General features: G+C 41.5%; 2 protein-coding genes across 3 annotated transcripts in view; one reads left to right on the top strand and one right to left on the bottom strand.

Annotated features, from left to right (window-relative positions):
* Positions 1-1567: 1567 nt before the first annotated feature.
* On the bottom strand, positions 1568-17289 carry acbd4 (acyl-CoA binding domain containing 4). Its single transcript, XM_078279367.1, has 11 exons — positions 17038-17289; positions 16507-16659; positions 15795-15915; positions 13474-13558; positions 10845-10965; positions 9815-9979; positions 8238-8335; positions 7844-8057; positions 6984-7195; positions 4148-4201; positions 1568-2701 (listed from the first exon to the last, which is right to left on the bottom strand). Exons 2-11 carry the CDS (start codon positions 16595-16597, stop codon positions 2573-2575), a joined length of 1290 nt encoding a protein of 429 aa, XP_078135493.1. The 5' UTR covers positions 16598-16659; positions 17038-17289; the 3' UTR covers positions 1568-2572.
* Positions 17290-19374: 2085 nt separating this feature from the next.
* The window catches only part of LOC144536454 (1-phosphatidylinositol 4,5-bisphosphate phosphodiesterase delta-3-A-like), a 43048-nt gene continuing 41891 nt past the window's right edge, over positions 19375-20531 (top strand). For both annotated transcript variants that reach the window (XM_078279602.1, XM_078279601.1), the window contains exon 1: positions 19375-19665. In XM_078279602.1, the coding sequence (XP_078135728.1) occupies positions 19578-19665 (88 nt within the window). In that variant the 5' untranslated portion in view covers positions 19375-19577. The remainder of the gene's footprint in view (positions 19666-20531) is intronic.

Genomic DNA, 20531 nt, shown 5'->3' with positions numbered 1-20531 from the left:
ACAGAACATGTATACCCATGGGGGGAGCTGTTGGGAATTTGGCAGAGGTGGAAAAAGTACTAAAATATTGTACTCAAGTAAAAGTACCAATACTTTGATAAAATATTACTCAAGTACAAGCGAAGTAAAATTATCTATCTGAAAAATTACTCAAGTAAAAGTAATAAGTAGTGTAAAAGTTACCCAAAAACTGGGGGGTGGGAAATCTCTCCCATGTAGTGAAAATAGGACAAGGGGTCATAAATCCCAAACTATTTTGTTTTTAATTAAAGAAAAAAATCTATACAAATGTAAAAGGACAACAATCTGCTCTTGGAAACTGGAAGTGCTGAGTGACCTAGAATGCTACCCTACAATGATTAATGTCACAGCAGGCAAAGTGCCTCATGCTACAATCCTCTCCAAAAAAAACTGAGCTCTCCCTTTACCATTCACATTGCTGATACATCTGATGAGACTGTAAATTCAAAGGCTCGTTTACATTCAAACCGGTGACAATTTTGGTGGCTCACAGCCTATTTGTTCAACCGAGACTAATGTCCACTCGCAGCTAGCTTCTACACACCTAAGTAGCCCGTATGAGCTAATTAGATGTGTGTGAATTAATTTAGCCAGTGTCCTACATACGTTGTCCTACGGGTTGATAGTGCTAGACAAAAATTAGCAATGCCACGACAACGTTTTGCTAATTGGCAATTTGCTATTAGTCGTGAAAACTTCATTTGAAGTACCAATGCACAAATACTTACAAAAACATGTTTCTGCAGATCAGATGTGGAGTTATTGAATGCTGCCAGTTCAGTCACCTTTGGCAGGCACATCTGGCATTGCATGATGATACTATTGGCCCTCTTGAATTTAAATGAAAAACATTCTTTCAAAAGGATTTTTGTCGTTTTGGGCAGCAGAATTTGATGTTTCAGCATTTCTACTGAAACAGTCTCGGAACCGTCGTCGCTCGCCTGATCCGACTGCATCTCCTCCTCAATCTCCTACAGGAAGACTTGGTCCCTGGTAGCCAGCCTAGATGCTAGACTTTGATCTTGTTACCAATAAAAATGATTAAAAAAAATATATATATATTTTGACAAGTATTTGTGGTGAGCGCTAATATTGGGTGGATGCTGCAAACTTAATTTTCGTGGATTTGTGAGGACTATGGTTAACTGCTCCTCAGATCTCTGCAGGGTAAATCCAGACAGCTAGCTAGACTATCTGTCCAATCTGAGTTTTCTGTTGCACGACTTGTCCTTGCTTTTGAACGTACACATGTTCCACCAAAACAAGTTCCTTCCCGAGACTATTTAGCAGAGGCGCCGTCATTGCATCCGTTGTTAGCCCCGCCCAAGACGATTGTGATTGGTTTAAAGAAATGCCAATAAACCAGAGCACGTTTTTTTCCCCATCCCAGAATGCTGTGTGGACTAGTCAGATCTGGCAAAGTGAGACTAATCAAAACACACCCAACCACCCTAAAACAAAAGTAGCTCACTGACTAGTTCACTTAGGCTAGAATATGTGGTTAACATTCTTCATATTTACCACTGAGACTTGACACAACCCAACCTTCTATTCAATATAGATTTTTAATTTGAGCTCATGCATTAATATTATACATGACTGTTACATTACAGGGCAGTTTTGATACAGTTCTTCCATCATTTGGTGACAGTCTCAATTACACTAGTCATTGCAGTGTATTTTACACCCTCCCAATAGTTGACTCCAGCGATAAAACAAATCGGATTTAGTTCATTATTGACATTTGATCTACATAATTAGATACATAGGTGCGACTGTTCAGAAGTTGTAAGCAATGTACAGTTAGCACACAAGCAGTCTAGGAGAGCAACGTTGCACTGAAAAGACCATTTCATTGTAAGACTTAAATATAAGTCAAAAGAGACTCTGGTCAAGAATCTGATCTGAAAGATTACAATTAAATGACAAGTGTAGCGATCGTCATCTCAGCCCTTCCCATAGCAGCGAGACAGTGGCATTATTACAACTACATGACTTATTAGCAAGACATCTGTACATCCACTTCTTCCATTTGAAAGCCGATACTTTGGCTGCATTGTGCAATTTTGATAATATTCTTAATATTACAAAACACATTGATGTTAGGGTAGCTAAAACCCCAAAGTACATAGAATATGTCGAATGTACAACATGTTTCATTAAACTGAGTAATATATTAATATAATCCAAGTCTTTATTCAGGCTTAATCAGTGTCTTAGGCTCATGATCAGATCCAGCTTTGGTAAAGACAATATGTTCATTATCTGCTTCCCGCTGCCCAACACACACCAGCTTATTACACTGGAATCATTTAAATAAAGATGATGTGCTGTAGTGAGTGAGAGAGGATTTCTGGATCCTGAGCTGTACAACTCAGCCAGATACATCGCCCTCCAAGCAGACAGACAGCAAGTCGGCAAACGTCGCCCTCCTTTCAGTGCACGGAATGATGAATTCATATCGGATTCAATCCCTTCTGCTGTACAAATTAAACTTCACGCACCGATGGATTGCTATAGGTGAGTGGTTGAATGTCTTCAGCAGCTTACTTCATGAAGATATGCGACCTTTCCTCTGCGCTCTCCTCAGCAGGTAGACCAGACCCTGAGCAACAAACGGCCACACCAGGAAGAGGATGACGGTCTGACCCGACACGTCAAACAGCCACCACTTCTCCTCCTGAGAGGAAAATCAAACATCCCATTACTCAACACATCCACAATCCGCCCCGGTTAAAACCAGGCATGGGCGACTTCACTGTAACTGAACATTACACATCTGACAACTTGCTGTCGCTACATATTCAGTGGGTGTAACTTTTGTAACACTGGCTACTGGGGCCATAGACGGCAATTACAAGACAGCTCACATTCAGCAGTTAGTTTAAAGACATTCTCTTCAGTTTAGCATGTTTTAGAATAAAGTCAACAGTGTAGTAACATACTGCAGAACTAAAGAAATTGTAACTTTAAAGGGTAACTTCTGTAATTTTAAATTACTGTTTATTTTAAGTCTGGTGAGCTTACCGATTTCGGGGCCGTTTCATGTTAAAGGAACACGGCGACTTATTGGGACTTTGTCTTATTCCCCGTATCCCCCAGAGTTAGATAAGTCCAGACATACCCTTCTCATCTCTGCGTGTTGTAACTGTCTGACGCACCCACTGCTAGCCTAGCTTAGCACAGATCCTGGAGGTAACCAGCTCCAACTAGCCTACTGCTCCCAATAAGTGACAAAATAACGCCAACATGTTCCTATTTACATGTTGTGATTTTTATAGTCACAGCGTGTAACAAATATCAAGGTCACATGAGACACAGCCATCTTCTAACCATATACAAACTGGGAACTATATTCTCAGAAGGCGAAGCACTGCTACTTTTGCTACTTGGGCGGAGAGATTTGCTGGCAGCACCTGAGAAGTCCCGTGGTGAGGAGCAGAGAGTTCGCCTGGAGTTCACTCAGAGTCGGAGTAATAGAGTCAACAATTACTAGACAGTAAAATCATAGTGACCTTGTTATTTGTACACGCTGTGACTCTACAAATCACAACATGTAAATAGGAACATGTTGGCGTTATTTTGTCACTTATTGGGAGCAGTAGGCTAGTTGGAGCTGGTTACCTCCAGGATCTGTGCTAAGCTAGGCTAGCGGTGGGGGCGTCAGACAGAGTTACAACACGCAGGGAGATGAGAAGGGTATGTCTGGACTTATCTAACTCTGGGGGATACGGTGAATAAGACAAAGTCCCAATAAGTTGGCGTGTTCCTTTAAAGAGGACCTAACTCTTTAACTAAAAGCTCTCTCTCTGTAGGGATCCTTTCCATAATGTTGTTAGACATTTAGAATATTAATCCGAGTCTGTCAGCGGCAAAAACAGAACTTTTAGTGGACGGAAATTGAAGGCGCGCAATTGCCCGTTAACATGACACTGCAGCTTGTTTAACCACTGCCAACTGCAGCAGTCTTGCTTTATACCGGACCAATTTCAAAGTTGGTTGCTGCTATCAGTCACTTATACACAAAAACATGGTTAAAAAAAGGGTCCAGGTTGAAAAATACCAATGATACCCTTTAACTACGATACAGAATATGCCCTAAGCTGAGATGCTGCTTGTCTCTTACCTGCTCTTTTGAGGCTGAACACTGTAGACACGGTCTCCACTCTGAACTCTGGGCCTGTCACACAGAAACAGCAGTGAGCTTCAGCACTGACGGCACCTTAAAGGGTAAGTCCACTGATATGCTCGATTTTTCTTAGTCAGCAAATCTCACGTGCCAAATTTTGTGTGTGTGTGTGTGTGTAGGTCTAAAGCCCGATACCTCTTCTTCCTCTGCGCCACACTGTTGCAATGGGTGACATGTTACTTCATCACCATGAACACACACTGTTTATTTTTGACTCAATCCCACACACACCACACACACTCCTGCTGCCACAAATAGTCACTAGAGCACCAAATGTGGATCAATCCGCCGCTGAAAATAGTCCCCGTGCAAAGTCACTATTTCCTCCTGTTTGTTTGAAAACTACAGTGACCAGCCGTTTCAGGAAATGACTGATCAAACTAGAGCTGGGTACGAGGACGCCTAAAGAAATTCATAGTCAACTGACACTCGTAATCAGTTGATTTAGTCAACAGATCTGTAAAACTGAGTTTCTCAGCAAAAGCACCATATCCAGTCCCTCCAGAAAAACGTGATTATGCGATCGCATAATTCAATGCATAATCAGCCAAAGTCTGCATATTTATGCGGGGGCCACATTTTTTTCAAATACGCCGCACTTTCGCCGCATAAATTGCCGATTTCTGCGCATGATTTCATAATCCCCGCATTTTCGTTGCAAAAAAAGTCCCATATATCTTAGCAGAAAGTTGAAAAATGTTGCGTTTGCGTCGCACAAGAGCAGCCATTTTTCTGTTGCCATGGGAACGTTATGAAGTGATGTAATTACGCGACGTGAACATCGTCAAAAAGCAGCAAACCCCGCCATGAAGCCACGATGACACCACAGTTTTTGCAAGTTCCCGCAATTTCATCGCATCAAATAGCATAAAATAACATAGTCCATCACATTTTTTAATAAAACGTGACGCATAATCAAGGATTTTTGCTCGCAACAATCAAAAAAACTCTTCTGGAAGGACTGCACATCAAACCACTATTGGTTTCTTCCTTAAACCCCCCCCAAACACACCTAGTCACTACTAGTCACTTTAGATTAAAAGGAGAATTCCGGCCAATTTTTACGTTAATCTTGATCGCTATAGCTACGCGAGTACTTTCGATAGAAAAAAAACCCCAACCCGAATCAGTGCAGGTAACACGGAGAAGCTGCAGCTACGTACTACAAGCGTCCCCTGAGCTAAAACGGCAGTGGTCGGGGCAGGTTTTAGAGTGCCTTTGTGCCTCTTAACAGACACAAAATGCAATTAATATGTCTGTGCCACATGAACAGGGCCCTTACGTGTCAAGATGCATTTTCAACTCAGACATTGTTTAAATTCACCTACCCTGGTCCCTGTCTCGATCCTGCCGGTAGCTAGCTTGCCCTGCTAGCTGATAGCCGTTAGCTGCTAGCTGCCCTCCGGTGAGTGTGTACAACCAGCTAGCCGTTAGCCGTTAGCTGCTAGCTGCCGTCCGGTGAGTGTATTCAGCCAGTATTCTGTGATAATCATCCCAATAACAATCCACGGAGCGCCCGGTGGTCTGGTGGATGTCCTGCATAGGACAGATCATGCCTTCGCAGCGAAAGATTTAGATTATTTCCCCCTCAAAATAGGTAATTGAGCACTGCCGTGGTTATGACCATATCAGTGACTATGTAACTACATGGAAACGGGATAAACGATGTCTGTGGCTTGCACAGTAATGGAGTTACTGAAGCTTAGCTGTAGCATCACGCTGGAATTCAGTTGTAGCAGGAAAAGGTAAACAGTAGTGTGCAGATTGGAGCGTAGTGTGTGAAGAGTGAAGAGCAGAGTTGTTTATAAGGGAAGAAGCTTGGAGTAACATAACTATGGAGAATATAGCAGATATACAACACACGGAAGAACCTTTTGAGTTTGATGGTCGTCCTCATTTATTCGAACCTGAGTATACAGACGAAGAACTAGCCTCACAAGAGTTAGAAAGAATGAGACAGACAGAGGGGAAACAGGCAGATGAACTTGATGCTCCAAACGCAAGCTAAAGCTAGCCTTCAGTAACTGGAGGACATAGCCACACCACCGCCGCTCCGTGGATTGTTATTGGGATGATTATCACAAAAGCCTGGCTGAATACACTCACCGGACGGCAGCTAGCAGCTAACGGCTATCCAGCTGTACACACTCACCGGAGGGCAGCTAACAGCTACTACCGCAGTACTGTTTATTTTAGGGGGGAATACAGGTAGACGAAGACAGGGACCAGGGTAGGTGAATTTAAACAATGTCTGAGTTGAAAATGCATCTTGACACGTAAGGGCCCTGTTCATGTGGCACAGACATATTAATTGCATTTTGTGTCTGTTAAGAGGCACAAAGGCACTCTAAAACCTGCCCCGACAACTGCCGTTTTAGCTCAGGGGACGCTTGTAGTACGTAGCTGCAGCTTCTCCGTGTTACCTGCACTGATTCGGGTCGGGGGTTTTTCTATCGAAAGTACTCGCGTAGCTATAGCGATCAAGATTAACGTAAAAATTGGCCGGAATTCTCCTTTAACTTTCGTCCTGGACTCTACATCTGCCCAATGCACATAATATTTGCACATTCTGCACTCAACCCATTCAGCCTCTTTTTTTCCTCATGCAACAGTTATTTTGTTTGTTTTGTAGTTATTTTTGTTTCTGTATTTATTGTTCATTTCATATTAATATTTAATATGTCGGTATGTATGCACCATTCGCCAAGGCAAATTCAACATAAGTGGAACTCATTGTGGCGATACGCACTTCTCGGATTCTGATGGTGCTTACGTGTGTGGCGGCGAGCCTCTCCACCACCTCCAGGCGCTCCATCACGTTCCTCATGTCCTCCCGGAGCCTCCGCAGGGCCAGCATGATCTGCTGCTGGAGCTGGGCGTCCTGCAGCCTCTCCGACCCCCCCTCCGAGCCGTCGCCTCCGCCTCGCCCAGCCGCTCCACCCCCGCCCGGGGGCCCCCACCGAGGACCGCCCTGAGGAACGCCACCTACACACACACCACCACAGGTTATTTAACACCCATTACTCAGACGTACAACACATATAGCCACAGTAACAACGGGGCTGAAGGGACGTACTGCGGCCATGTTTTTATTTATTTTATACAATTAGGTTATTTATTTAATAATTTCATTTAGTTAACACTTTACTAGTATATAGTCAGTCTTATTAATGTTAATGAAAAATGTCATGACTAGTTCTAATAACTTCAATTGGTTCACAAATATAAATTTCTAGCTTTTACACAATTTATTCATATAATTGTTCATTTCATGAAGTATTTTATATATTTTTTCCAATATTGAACATTCCATATAGGGCTGGGAAATAAAAGTATTATATTGATATCGTGATAGGAGACTAGATATCGTTTTCAACTTTAGATATTGTAGTTATGGTAAGTGGAAAATATTCGATATTGATTTTTAGGCTCACGATTTGATTCAAAATCGATTTGACAGCCCTAATACCAACCAATTGTCAACTATATATATATATATATATATATATATATATATATATATATATATATATATATATATATATATAGACATTGATGTATTTGGTAAAGAATGTTGTGATATTTGATATTCTCCATATCGCCCGGCCCTACTTCCATATGTTACCCGCTTACGTTCTCTCCAGTTGTGGTAGGAACCTTCCCGCCCGGAGTCTCGACTCCTCCTGTTGGGACCCGGACCCTTCCCATCCTCGGCCCCCTCTCCACCTTGACCGGCCCCGACCTGTCGGACCTCCAGACCGCCTTCCAGCTGAAGGCTCCGGACAGGAGAGGACTCCGGCGACACATGGCCGTTGGGAAAACCATTGGTCTTGACTGGAACTGGAATCTGGTAAAGAAAAGCTTTGAAATAAGTCTCATTTGCAAATAGTGAAACTCTGTACACCTTTATATTTCCTGTTCCCGCTCGGGGGAATGTTAGCTGTACTGGGTCTGATACTCTGCAGTGATGTTAATTTGTTGCCACGCGTGCTGCATCCACCTGTTGGAGGATGTGAGCGAGTCGTACCGTGAGGTTGTCCAGTTGCTCCACTGAATCCACCGAGTCACAGAAGATCTCACTCTCTGAGTCGCTGGTTAACACCAAACCCTCACACACACCAGAGTCTGCAGGGGGGGGGGGGGGGGGGGGGGTTGTTACAGAAAGCAGAATAGTCCATTCATAAAGGTGTTTGAAGAAAAAAAAAAACATTAGTTTTACAAAACAAAATTTTTAGTGGATGATAAACGGGACCATTATAGGAACTGTAACTAGGGCTGGGCAATAGAGAAAATCAAACATCACATATTCAGTAACACTTCACTTGAAGGTATCGACATAAGAGTCTGTCATGACAAATGAACCCTAACTCTAACCATACCATGTCATGACAAAAACTGAATGACACTTACTAAAAGAAGAGTTATGTCATAAACGTTTATGACTTGTTTATGTTTTATGACACGTTCATGACAGTGTCATGTCACTCTTATGTAGATACCTTCAAGTAAAGTGTAACCCAAAATTCTTGTCCAAAGACTTAGATGTCGATATTGTAGGGTTAACAGTCGGTGCTTTCACAAAATATTTACACAATTAGATTTTAGATAGTCATCAATAACATCGATATATTAAGTGTGTAAAGGCAAATAAAACTGCTCGTCTAGTAAGCTCAAAAAAATGATGTCACTTTACTGTAACGTAGCCTTTAAAACCAGGACAAGTCATATTACCATCTCCTAAATTTAAGACCATATTTAGCCTCATATAATCTAAAGTGTCTGTAGCTGCCCAGTCACAGTCGTCTGGGTGACAGCAAAGTTAAGACTGTTTTATAGTCTCTTAATGTTCTCTGGGATTACTCATTTGAAATGATGATACAACAGATGATACAGCACAGCTTTCAAACTGTATTCAGGATTTCGTCAGACGACGTGACCATGAAATAATGATTTGGTCAACGAGGCTGTCTGTCCCACGCCTCAGATGTTGGCCACTGAAAAGAGGACGGAGAAGAAGCGATTGGGCCATGTTTACGTTGTTCTGGTGTGTCACTGTGGGCTCAGGTCTCTACTAAAAGAGAGTTTCTGCAGGTTTCACCAAGTCAAATTTAAGACCTTTTTAAAAGACCATTATGAATGACATTTAAAACTTTTATCACAACATCAACTGAGCCCTAAATTCAGTTGTTTTTTTTTAAGCCAAGTATCACTAAACTTGCACTTCCCCCTTTGTCTTTGGTACAATCCGAAAGAGACTCGCGCCAATAACACAGAAGCTGATTGGCTGCAAGTAGCATGTTGGTCTCATTTGTAGTTGTAATACAGCTAAATTATAGTTGGACTAGTGAAAGAAAGAATAACAACACCATCAAAGAGCATTAGAGCTAGAGTTGCATTGACGGAGGAAAATTAAGACCTGTTTAAAATTATTTAACACCTAGAACACAATATTTTTAAGACTTTTTAAGGCCTAAAATTTAGATTTTAAAATGTTTTGACTTTTTAAGACTCCGCAGAAACTCTGTAAAATGACCTGGAAAGGCTGGTGCGGAACCCAAACTTTTAAAAAAAGCAGACGGCTTAGTGGATCCATTCATCACGTACCATTAGAGACGGTGTTGGCAGTGAGGTCTATAACCTCAGACAGGCTGAACTCGGGATCTGGGTCTGACCCGTCTGGCAGAGAAGAAGCTTCCTCAGGGCCACCGTGCTCCTGAGCCTCATCCTTCAGCTCTGTTGGCCTGTCAGCATGCTCACTGCCTTTCACACCTACAGTAAAGTAATGGACAAAGACCCTTACATACAGCCACATGTCAAAGTGTCCATGAGCAAGGCACTGAACCCCAAGTCACTCCCTGGATGCTGCATTTATAGCTGTCCACCGCTCCTACTACTTAGGATGGGCATAATATCACTACACTGTACTGTGTGTATGTGACCAATTAAAGGTGCTGTAGGTAGGATTGTGAAGATCCAGGACTTAGCCAAAACATTTTAACATCGACAACTTCTCAGTCCCTCCCCCCTTTCTGCTAAAGCCCAAAACGGTCTCCTAAGCCCCTCCCCCCACAAGGGAGAATGAATGCATGTGCATGAGCAGTGATTGACACGCAGTTAGACACCCCCTCTGGCCCTGATTGGTCATCTGAACAGGGAGCGGTGGATTTTTGCAACAAGGAGCTGGATTCTTTTTAAATGACCTGCTTCATGTAGTTCTACTGGAACATAGGGTCAGTTTCAGCAGATATGACAGAAAGGTAGTTTTATAAGTCTTACCTACTGCACCTTTAAAAATGAAGTTTAATTTAATTTCAATCATGATCAAAAGATTAATTCATTAATTATTAATCTGAGAAAATGAAATCTCATGTGTGGGCTGCTGAGACGCCTGAACATTAGTGCTCTTGGAGTGGTGGCAAAACCTAATAAAATGAAAATACTGAAGTATGTGAAGTGTATTAGAAGTAGGGATCGACCAATGATCGGTCAACCCCTAATTAGAAGCAATTTTGTCAGGCGTGGAGCGCACTGACAGAAGCAGATCGCATTTCTAATCAGATATCGTCGTTGTCTCCCAGCAGATGTCAGCTGCTCAGGCAATGCTGGCTGGAGGCCCACCCTCGGGGTCACTGACCTTCTTGGAGTGTGAGCAGGGACTCCGGAGGCCGCGGCATGTCATCAATCACCAGGTAGAGAGGCTCGAAGTGGTGGAAGAGCGAGGCCGTCTTCTCAGTCATGGGTATGCTGTCGATGACCTGCCGAGTCAGTGGAAACCTTTATTGATCGCCGTGTTGTTCTGACCAGGCAGCACGCTCAGAGTCATTTATGCATCCTCTTTTTAATGCCTCACTTCATGCTCACCATGTTATTCTGAACTGCAGAAACAAGTAGAACCTGACCCAACAAATGCAACAGTGGTAATAGCCCCGAACACACGGCCAAGCTGTTGGCATTCAACTGAGATTTCAGCTGCTGCTGGGCACTTCTTCAGAAATTATTTATTCATTCTTTGGGGGCGTTCATTAAAATGTAATTGGTGTTTTCTGCCGTGTGTATGGTGTAATTACATGCCAGAAATGTTCTATGATCATGAGCGTATAATATTATATTGAATAGGGGTGTCACGATTCGACTTCTGATTTTATTTTATTTTTAAGCAGTGATGGCAATGCCACAATAAGATAGCACTAGGTTACTTTGTAACAACAGCTTGAGTTTCTCAGAGTTTTTTTTAAATTTATTTTTACAGTGCTGCATTTAACAATGCGTGCCTGAAGACACCATGGAGTCCCGTCGGAGCCCACATGCTTTACCTTGGCTGTTTGTTTCCATCACTCACAGGAAGGCACAAATGTTGCCACACCAGTGACTTCAAGGAAGCAGGAGGAAGTTGGTTCTCTTCTAAGGGCCGGTTCTAGCCTGCTATATTAGGGCGGGCTGTTAAAAATAGGTGGGCGACTTGGGCGGTAGGCAGCCCAGTGGTTGGAGATGACAAAACAAAAAGACAGCTGGCAACAAGAACGTATGGAGGAAATATTTATTCATAATTCAAATTTAAAGTCCAAAGAGAAATTGAAAGTCCAAAGAGAAAACGAAGCGAGATCAAATTAAAAATATATTTTTTTAAATTTTCCATTTGGCTAATAATATTTGGCTTCTCAATTTCAATTTAACATTGGCTTTTCATTTGGACTTGACACATGTCAATGTAAATGAGGAGGCGTGGCCCAAAGGCTGGTGGGAGGGTCTGAAACGAAAGGGGTGCAGAGGCACCTTATGAACAGCAGGGAGAGCTGACTGCTGGGGAGCTCACTGTTGAGCATCTGTCTGCAGCTTGGCCACCAGGCTGGCTTGGCCTCTTATTTCACATGACAGAAACTGATGATGTAGGCTAAACACAAACAACATTTCATGCAACAACAGTGAAGTTTGGATATCAAATTTGGATATCATTTCAAAATCGGAAATCAAATGAACGAAAAAGTAGCCTACACGAGCTGTACAAAAGGCCGTCAATCTGGAGTGATTGTTGGGAGTACATGTCAGAGAATAGCGCGGACACGCACCTCACACCGCGCACCACCTGGCGAAAAAAGTGAGAGAAAAAAAGGAGAGGTCGCAGTTCGGACGATGACTACCCGGTTGAGATTTTGTGTGTGTGTGTCCTCGAGATCTGACAACACACAAACACACGTAGCAGAGCTACCCACACCCATGTTTGTACTGTTGCTTAATTAAATAAAACATCAAAAGAGAGAAGTTGGAAACCAGAATCAGCTTTAACCAGAATCAGCTTTAAATACAGTCCTAATCTAGTCCTCACTAACACGGGCCCAATTATAGTAACTACATGAAAACTTCACTGTTGTTGCATGAAATGTTGTTTGTGTTTAGCCTACATCATCAGTTTCTGTCATGTGAAATAAGAGGCCAAGCCAGCCTGGTGGCCAAGCTGCAGACAGATGCTCAACAGTGAGCTCCCCAGCAGTCAGCTCTCCCTGCTGTTCATAAGGTGCCTCTGCACCCCTTTCGTTTCAGACCCTCCCACCAGCCTTTGGGCCACGCCTCCTCATTTACATTGACATGTGTCAAGTCCAAATGAAAAGCCAATGTTAAATTGAAAAGCCAAATATTAAATCCAAACGGAAAAGCCAAATGGAAAATTTAAAAACAATATCTTTAATTTGATCTCGCTTTGTTTTCTCTCTGGACTTTCAATTTGAATTATTAATAAATATTTCCTCCATAAGAACGTTGTCAAAGTGAAGATCAGATGCAAACTTAGGCCTCTCCAGTGTATGGCTGCGTTTTAGTGTATGGGGTCTTTGCATGGGTTTAATGCAAAAGAATAATTTAAAAGTATTTTATTCTAATTTATAAAGAACAATTTGAAGCAGGGAAGTTGGGAGGTTGTGAAGCACCATTTGTACGTTTTCTGGTACCCTTTGAACTAAATAAAAATCTCTCATCCAGATTTCGACATAAACAACTTCATAAGATGTATTTTCATTCGATGAGATTACTAAAACCTAACCCAGTGAGACTTCTCTCCATAGTCTTTCTCCCTCATCTCTCTTCGGCCACGCTGCGTGTTGTTTTTTCTTCCGATGTGGCCGGGGAGGAGAGAAACAAAATACTGGGGGAATCACCGATCCTGCTTCTGAGTTCAATAATCAAAAGCTCATTTTTCGATCAATTTTCGATTCAAAATCAAAAATGGTGGCACCCCTATATTATATGAATGAAATACATCGGTCATGTACCTCCTGTGCTACTTTCTTCATCTCGTCCACGTATGCTGCCATGGCACTCTCACTGCTCATCTCTCCCAGGCGTCTCCAGGCATCCCTGACACAGACACCATCACACCACATCAGATTAAACTGCAGTACTTTTCACCCCAGAGTGTACTGTACTACGCTATGTCAATTCTCATCCAATTTTCGCAGTGTCCCAAAAATGAGACTTGGTTAAATAAACACAAGGAGATAATATGGTTGCCTAAGGGCCCTGACACACCAACCTGATTAGCGGCCGTCGGACAGTCTGGCGAGGTCAGTGACTCGAGTCTGTTCGCTGTGTTCCGTGCCGTCGGCCTTTATTTTGGCCGACCTGACATGCTCAGTCGGAGACAGGGTAGTCGGGACTCACCCGGAAATGACGAGCGGATGAGCCTCTCAAAATCTGACGAAAATCTTTTAAACTGACCTTTGTCGATCTGAAATGAAGACAGATTCAGCAACTGCACGGCCTATTTCTCTCTTAAAATGTTTTCGGTGAACTATTTTAGTACAATATCAGATCGTATTCTGAACAAGCCGCCATGACAGTCTGTGAATTTTCGGAGAAAAAAGACCCACGTGACGCGTTCGTCCAATCACCTGCCGGTTTTTATTTTCTGGGAAACAATACAGAGAAGTGCCGCCTGCTGCTATGGAGACGTATTACTCATGCACGCGCAGAGCGTACGCTCAAGTCGGCGTCGCCTCAGTGTGTTTTGAGGCATTTTTTTGGACCTCCGGGGACCCGACTGATCAGTCCAACTGCCTTTTCTGCTGACGGTCGGCCGTCTGGTTGGTGTGTAACAGCTTTAACACAAAATGTAGTCCTTCAAGATTTGATTAGCAATGACACTATCTCACCCGTCAGTTACAAATGTTACTTTAACATTTGTTGGTTACTATTCATCTTAAAATTCCAACAACACAAAACTACCTTAGGAGTATTTTCATTTCTCATTAGTCTGTTGACTTAGATTATGTATTTAAACATATAGGCTAGTCTACAAAATGTCAACCAAAGCTACTCAATGTATAATACTATAAAACAGAGAAAAGCACCAAATCCTCACTAAGACAAGCTGGGAGACAGAATTGATGGCATTTGTTATTTATATATATATATATATATATATAGTAATTGATTGATACTGGAGTAACTGATCAAGCAAAGCAACTAACCATTCTATGTACTATGCCAAGAAAGTTTCATCATAATTTCCCAATTCAATTTCCCCCAATTCTATCAGACTCGTGGGATGTTTTGGAATCACCAGAGGCCTCACGATACCATCACCATACTTATGTCACGATACTATTGCAATTTTAACCATATTGCAATATTCTGCGATATATTGCAGTTTATTACCTTTTTTCCGATTTCAGTTTTTTCCCCAATTTCAAATGATGTCCCCAAAAGGAAACTTTGTCAACATCTGTTTTATCGCTGTTTGTCCATCTCACTTCAATTGTATTGCTGCAAAATGGGATTGTCAAGCAGACAAACTGACCAACACATTCTATTATTATAAACATAATAGAATAAATAAATGAATAAATATTGCGATACTATGCTGTATGTATTTTTTCTCCCACCCCTACTATGCAATATGCTCTACAGAAAGACAAGATACACACAATCGAATGTTTGCTTAAAGCAGCAATCGGTTTAAGGATTAGCTTACAGCTTTTTAATCTATTAGGAGTCAACTGAACAGACAGGATACGTTTGTGACCTAGTCAAGTTCAAACCCCTCATTAGCCTCAGTGTTAGGCCATGTGTCCAATCAAGATTTCCTTAAGCAAGACACTGATCCTCTCTCCATCAATATACTGAGCAACACAACTTCTGTTGACTTCAGTAGAACGAAATAAGAAATAAGTTTGCATGAAGCTGTGCCCCAACTTGCAATATAAAACCAATGCTGCTGCTCTTTATAAACTACTAACAGGTCTTTGGCTTGAAACCTTCAACAAAAGCCCTCTATGACACTGGTTGACAAGGCGTGGAGATCAGCTGAATTACCTGGGATTTATACCTGCAGACTAACTAACCCACAGAGAGAATATCATACCAAACTCCATGCAAAAATGCAGATAAAATGTGTTTTCCAATCTCTGCCGGCCAAATGAAATAAAAAAAACACCACATTCAAAAAATTATGTACAGAATAAACTGCATGGCGTTCTTTTGGAATAGGAAAGAAGAGCACTTACAACAGCAACTAAATAGCTGGTGTGTCTGCTACTAAAAACTAACCTGACTCTGATTACAATGACATACACGCCTGCACACACATACAGACCATTTGTAGCGACCCACTGGGTCCCAGAAGCCAGGTCGAGACACTGTACAGGGTCCACACACCGCCTGCTTGTATAGACTGTAGAAACGCAGCATGACGTCATAGGACGGCTGGTACGAACCTGCAAGATAACAGACATTCATTAGGTGTGTTTGCTTATTCCTCCATTTACCTGGACAAAGGACCGCATATCACTAGTGACTATGGGGGTCATATTTCAGTTGTCATGGGCAGACACATACAGTACATGAGTATAGAATTGGGAAACTAGAAGCTCATTTTCATTTTAGGTGATTGGAAACGTCAAGAAACAAGTGTTCAGAAAGAGTTCATGTTTCTTGTTTACATATTAAGGCAATAGAACTGACAATATTAATCAATTAATGCAATAGCATTGTGTCACAAGTTTTTACCAGTGGTGTTTGGTCACTCCATTGAAAGAAAATAAATGACAGTTTAGTGTTGCCTTCTTATTTGCAACAGTACATATTGGATAGAATGTTCAACAAATCACGAGGAGACACTTTTTATTTACAGAAAAATATGACGTGACAGATTGCATTCAAAGTCTAAAAAAATAAATTATATATATATATATATATATATATATATATATATATATACATATATACATATACATACATACATACACACACACACACACACACACACACACACACACACACACACACGTACATGTACATGTACATACCATTTTTGGGGAGGTTATGGATCACATCCACAGCAGCCTGAAACCGTTTCTGGTGATCAAGCACAGGCTCTGCCATAGCCAGGACTGGCATGGCTTGTTCAATCTCGCTGGAGGGACGAGTGCAACCGGAGCCGAGAGAGCACGTAAACACAGCTGTAGCAGGAAAAGTCAGTTAACGTTAGGAGAGTGGAATCAAAAACTGACATTACATGACACACATTTTCATCTAACGTTATGTCGCATGCAACATGTAACGTTACCACCATTTACTCCATGTATTTACATCACCCTGCTTTTTTAATATGCATAGCATTATGTTCTGCTGCACACTTCTGCCGAGAAACACCGTGTTATTAAATTCAAGTTTGGTTTGATAAGACTAACGTTAAACAACAATACCAAGAACAACATGGGACTTAGCTGAGCTAGCTAATTTAGCTAGCTAACTTAGCCATGAATGGTTAGCTAACGTTAACCAAGTTAGTGAACCCCGTGTAGCTTAGCAGTAGTTAGCATGGCAACTTGTCTTACCTCACTCGCTGCGTGTCCTGCCACTTGCCATCACCACCACCAGCAGATGTACACAAGCGATTTGGTCTCTGTTAGAGACTACAAATCAACGTAAACGCTCCCTGAGCCTGTTGGGAATTGTGGTTTCGGCTATTTAGCTATGCGTTTACTTTCTTTGACGCTAAAGTTTAATTACGACCCTGCCTAGGTAGTTGGCTGGGACCGGGGACCGCGGACCTGGACCGACAGAGCCGACCAATCATCTCCGGCCACTCCGGGATGTAGTTTATAAAGACGACTTCCGTGTCAACTCACATGACACGTATTTGACTACGCCCACTTGCACATTCAAAGTGACCTATTATTATTATTATTATTATTATTATTATTATTATTATTATTATTATTATTATTATTATTATTATTATTATTATTATTATTATTATTATTATTATTATTATTATTATTATTATTATTAGCAAGAACTCTGCATCTTCTCCTAAATAGCTTCTGAAAACACTTTTGTCTTATAATTTAAGTTTAACTCACTATATATAGTGATCTATTGCATACGTGTGTTAATGTGCATATACGTATTTTATTATTGTTTCCTGATTTTATTCTTGCTGTTTGTTATATGATTATACTTGATACATACTGTATATAGCTCATCTTCATAACAAATTGAAATCAACAAAGCAACACATAGTGACAAAAGCAATTAAGGCACAAAAAAAAAAACTGTTGTGGAAGTATTCAGATCCTTTACCAAAGTAAAAGTATACCAATACCACACTGTGAAAATACTTCTAAAAGACCTATCAAAACCAAAAGAAATGCATCATATGCTTGTAGTAGCGCTGTGCTGTGAGAATCACGGATCTCTAAAACCATTTTAACACTTGTTTTCTGCTTTGTGACGATGCATTTTCCAGATAATCCAAGTTTATTTATTTTTTTTAAATAGTGTAGGCTATTTATTTTAAGACATACGAGTTTTTTGTCAGCCCATAAGAACGTCATTCTTCAATTTATCAGAATAATTCAGAATAACAGAAGCCTACATGGTTTTCACAGGACAGGGAGGGGAGAAATTGTAATCTGAAAAGTAAACTACCTATACTAGGATACTTTAAGATGTCAAACGGCCTACAGCCAACACGGGACCTCCGATTTGTGCATATAAATCATAGTCTATGCGGCATTGCCCTGATTACAGCAGACAGTAGTAGCCTACAGAGGATAGACTATGTTATCAGTCAGTTCATCTTTAGACTGTGATTTGGATAAAAAGAGAGATTAGACGGAGAAAAGGAAGGCTCCACGTTGGACAGACACTGAGCGGCTCTCGGTCTATAATCCGTTAATAATTCCGTTTGTTGTCAAGCTGCCAGAAACACACAATACAAAACCCGGAAATGTTGAGTCTGCCTTCAAAACAAAAGCATTCCAATTGCTAGGTTGTTTGCAGAATTGTTTCATTTTATTGACACAACAGAACATATATGTGTATAGGTTTCATATAAACTATGGCAAGGCGTGAATTTTAGCAGTATAATACAGAGCAGTGTTGCAGTCAGGTCACCAACTGTCGAGTCCGAGTCAAATGTAGAGTCACCGGTGTTCGAGTCCAAGTCCGAGTCACCAAAGAAGAGAATTGAGTCAGTCTGAGTCGAGCAAAGATGAAGAAAGAAATAATACTAATTATAATACTAATTACGTCACATGTAAACCCGAAAATACAAATAAAAAAATCATGAAGTAAAGTGTCATTATGAAACAAACACATAGTGGTGGTCTGTACAGTTGTGCTGTTATAGTTATATGTAGTTTGCTGCTAGCATGCAGCCTGACGTCTGACTCAGGATACGGGATTCGGGACAACTGCTTGGATTTCATATAGTCTATAGACTCTTATGACAAATTAAAGCCTTTTGGCATCGATATAAAGTCATCTTTAGCCGCCATCCTTTCTAACCGGAGTTCTTTGCTGCAGTGCTGCTGACTGTGGCCCTGGCACTGTTCATAACAGCGCCAACAACAACAAAAAAAACAATCTAAAGTTTTCATGTGCATGAAAAGGTTTTGCGTGAGCACATGAAAGTTTCGTGTGAGCACATGAAACTAAACTTTAGGGGCTCCGTAGGGTATCGGTACCGGGTTGCCTATCACACATTTTTGAACGATACCCAGCCCTAATTGTTGATTAGTTTTTACATCAGTACCTGATTTACAAACCTAACAACGGCATCCACGACTTTTATTTTGAAAGTCACCCCCAGGAAGCCTGTCTGTTGTGGTTTTTCACCCCTGTCTGATTCTTACAGCTCTATGTTTATAAATCCACGTTCAGTGACATCAGCATGCTGAAGGCTTCCCTCCTCCAGGATAAAAGCATGAGGCGCAGCCTGCGGAGAAGGAGCGCCGTGACTCTCAGCCTTCCCGTGTTTACCTCCGGGATAACGGAGCCACTAGACTGAGAAACAGCACAGGATCCGGACTAAGGAAAAGCAAAGAAACGGGGTGAGCCAGAGCGAGATAAGTCGCAGCTTCCTTGTGTTATGTTGGGCAACAGAAAGAAAGCCGCGGCGGCGAAGAATGGAGCCGGGACGTCCGAGTCGAAGGCCATCGATCCCCTGAGGAATCTGGGTGAGTGTTTGGGTTACAGCTCCTGCAATCTGGATGTGTTCAGTAATCAAAAGCTCCCTCAGACATAGTACCACTGATGTAGGCTACTGTAGCCTAACTCTCCCCCCCCCCCCCCCCCCCTCTTACTGGAGCTATAATGAGGATTTATTAAATAAACGGAATGATACATTTTAACAGTGAACACTAAAATAAATAGGCCATGTCATTTATATGTCTTATACTGTGAAGTGACCTAAAAAAAAATACTCTGCAAGTTGAAAGGAAGTTTTATAACACATTTTTTAGAAAATATCTGAGATTTAATTTAATTTAATTTATTTTATAATTTATAATTTATACTGTTTATTGATCCCCAGTGGGGAAATTACAATTTATTTTATTTTTATGATCGCAAGTGGATCATTCCAGCTACCGGGTTATCCTGGGGTATGGGGTAAATCTGAGCTCCAAATCATCATGTAGCCCATAGGCAACTACACATTTGTACCAATAGACCAGTGGTTCCCAAACTTTTTCACGTCAAGGACCCCTAAACTAACACAAATTAGACAACGGACCCCCATTTAGGTAAGATTTTGTCCCAGGGATTTTTGCAGTGCAGTTTCTGCTCTGTAGAAACACACTGTGTGTTTTTCCAGACCGATTCTAATCTTTGGTGTCCCACATGGAAACAAATTAAACATTTACCTGCTTGTTAAGCAAATTGTCTACACAACCAGAGGACATATTCAGGGTAACTGGTTCACAGGTGCCAGCCAGGTGCTGTCCTCCTCATGGTTTTTGAGGTTTTGTCAATATGTTAAAGTTAGCACACCGTGCAGCTGCGCCACTGTACTCCATGGACCTGATTTAATATATGCAATATG

This window comes from Sander vitreus, chromosome 21 (genome assembly GCF_031162955.1).
Source record: "Sander vitreus isolate 19-12246 chromosome 21, sanVit1, whole genome shotgun sequence".
Taxonomy (NCBI): Eukaryota; Metazoa; Chordata; class Actinopteri; order Perciformes; family Percidae; genus Sander; species Sander vitreus.
This window is presented reverse-complemented; position numbering and strand designations above follow the sequence as displayed.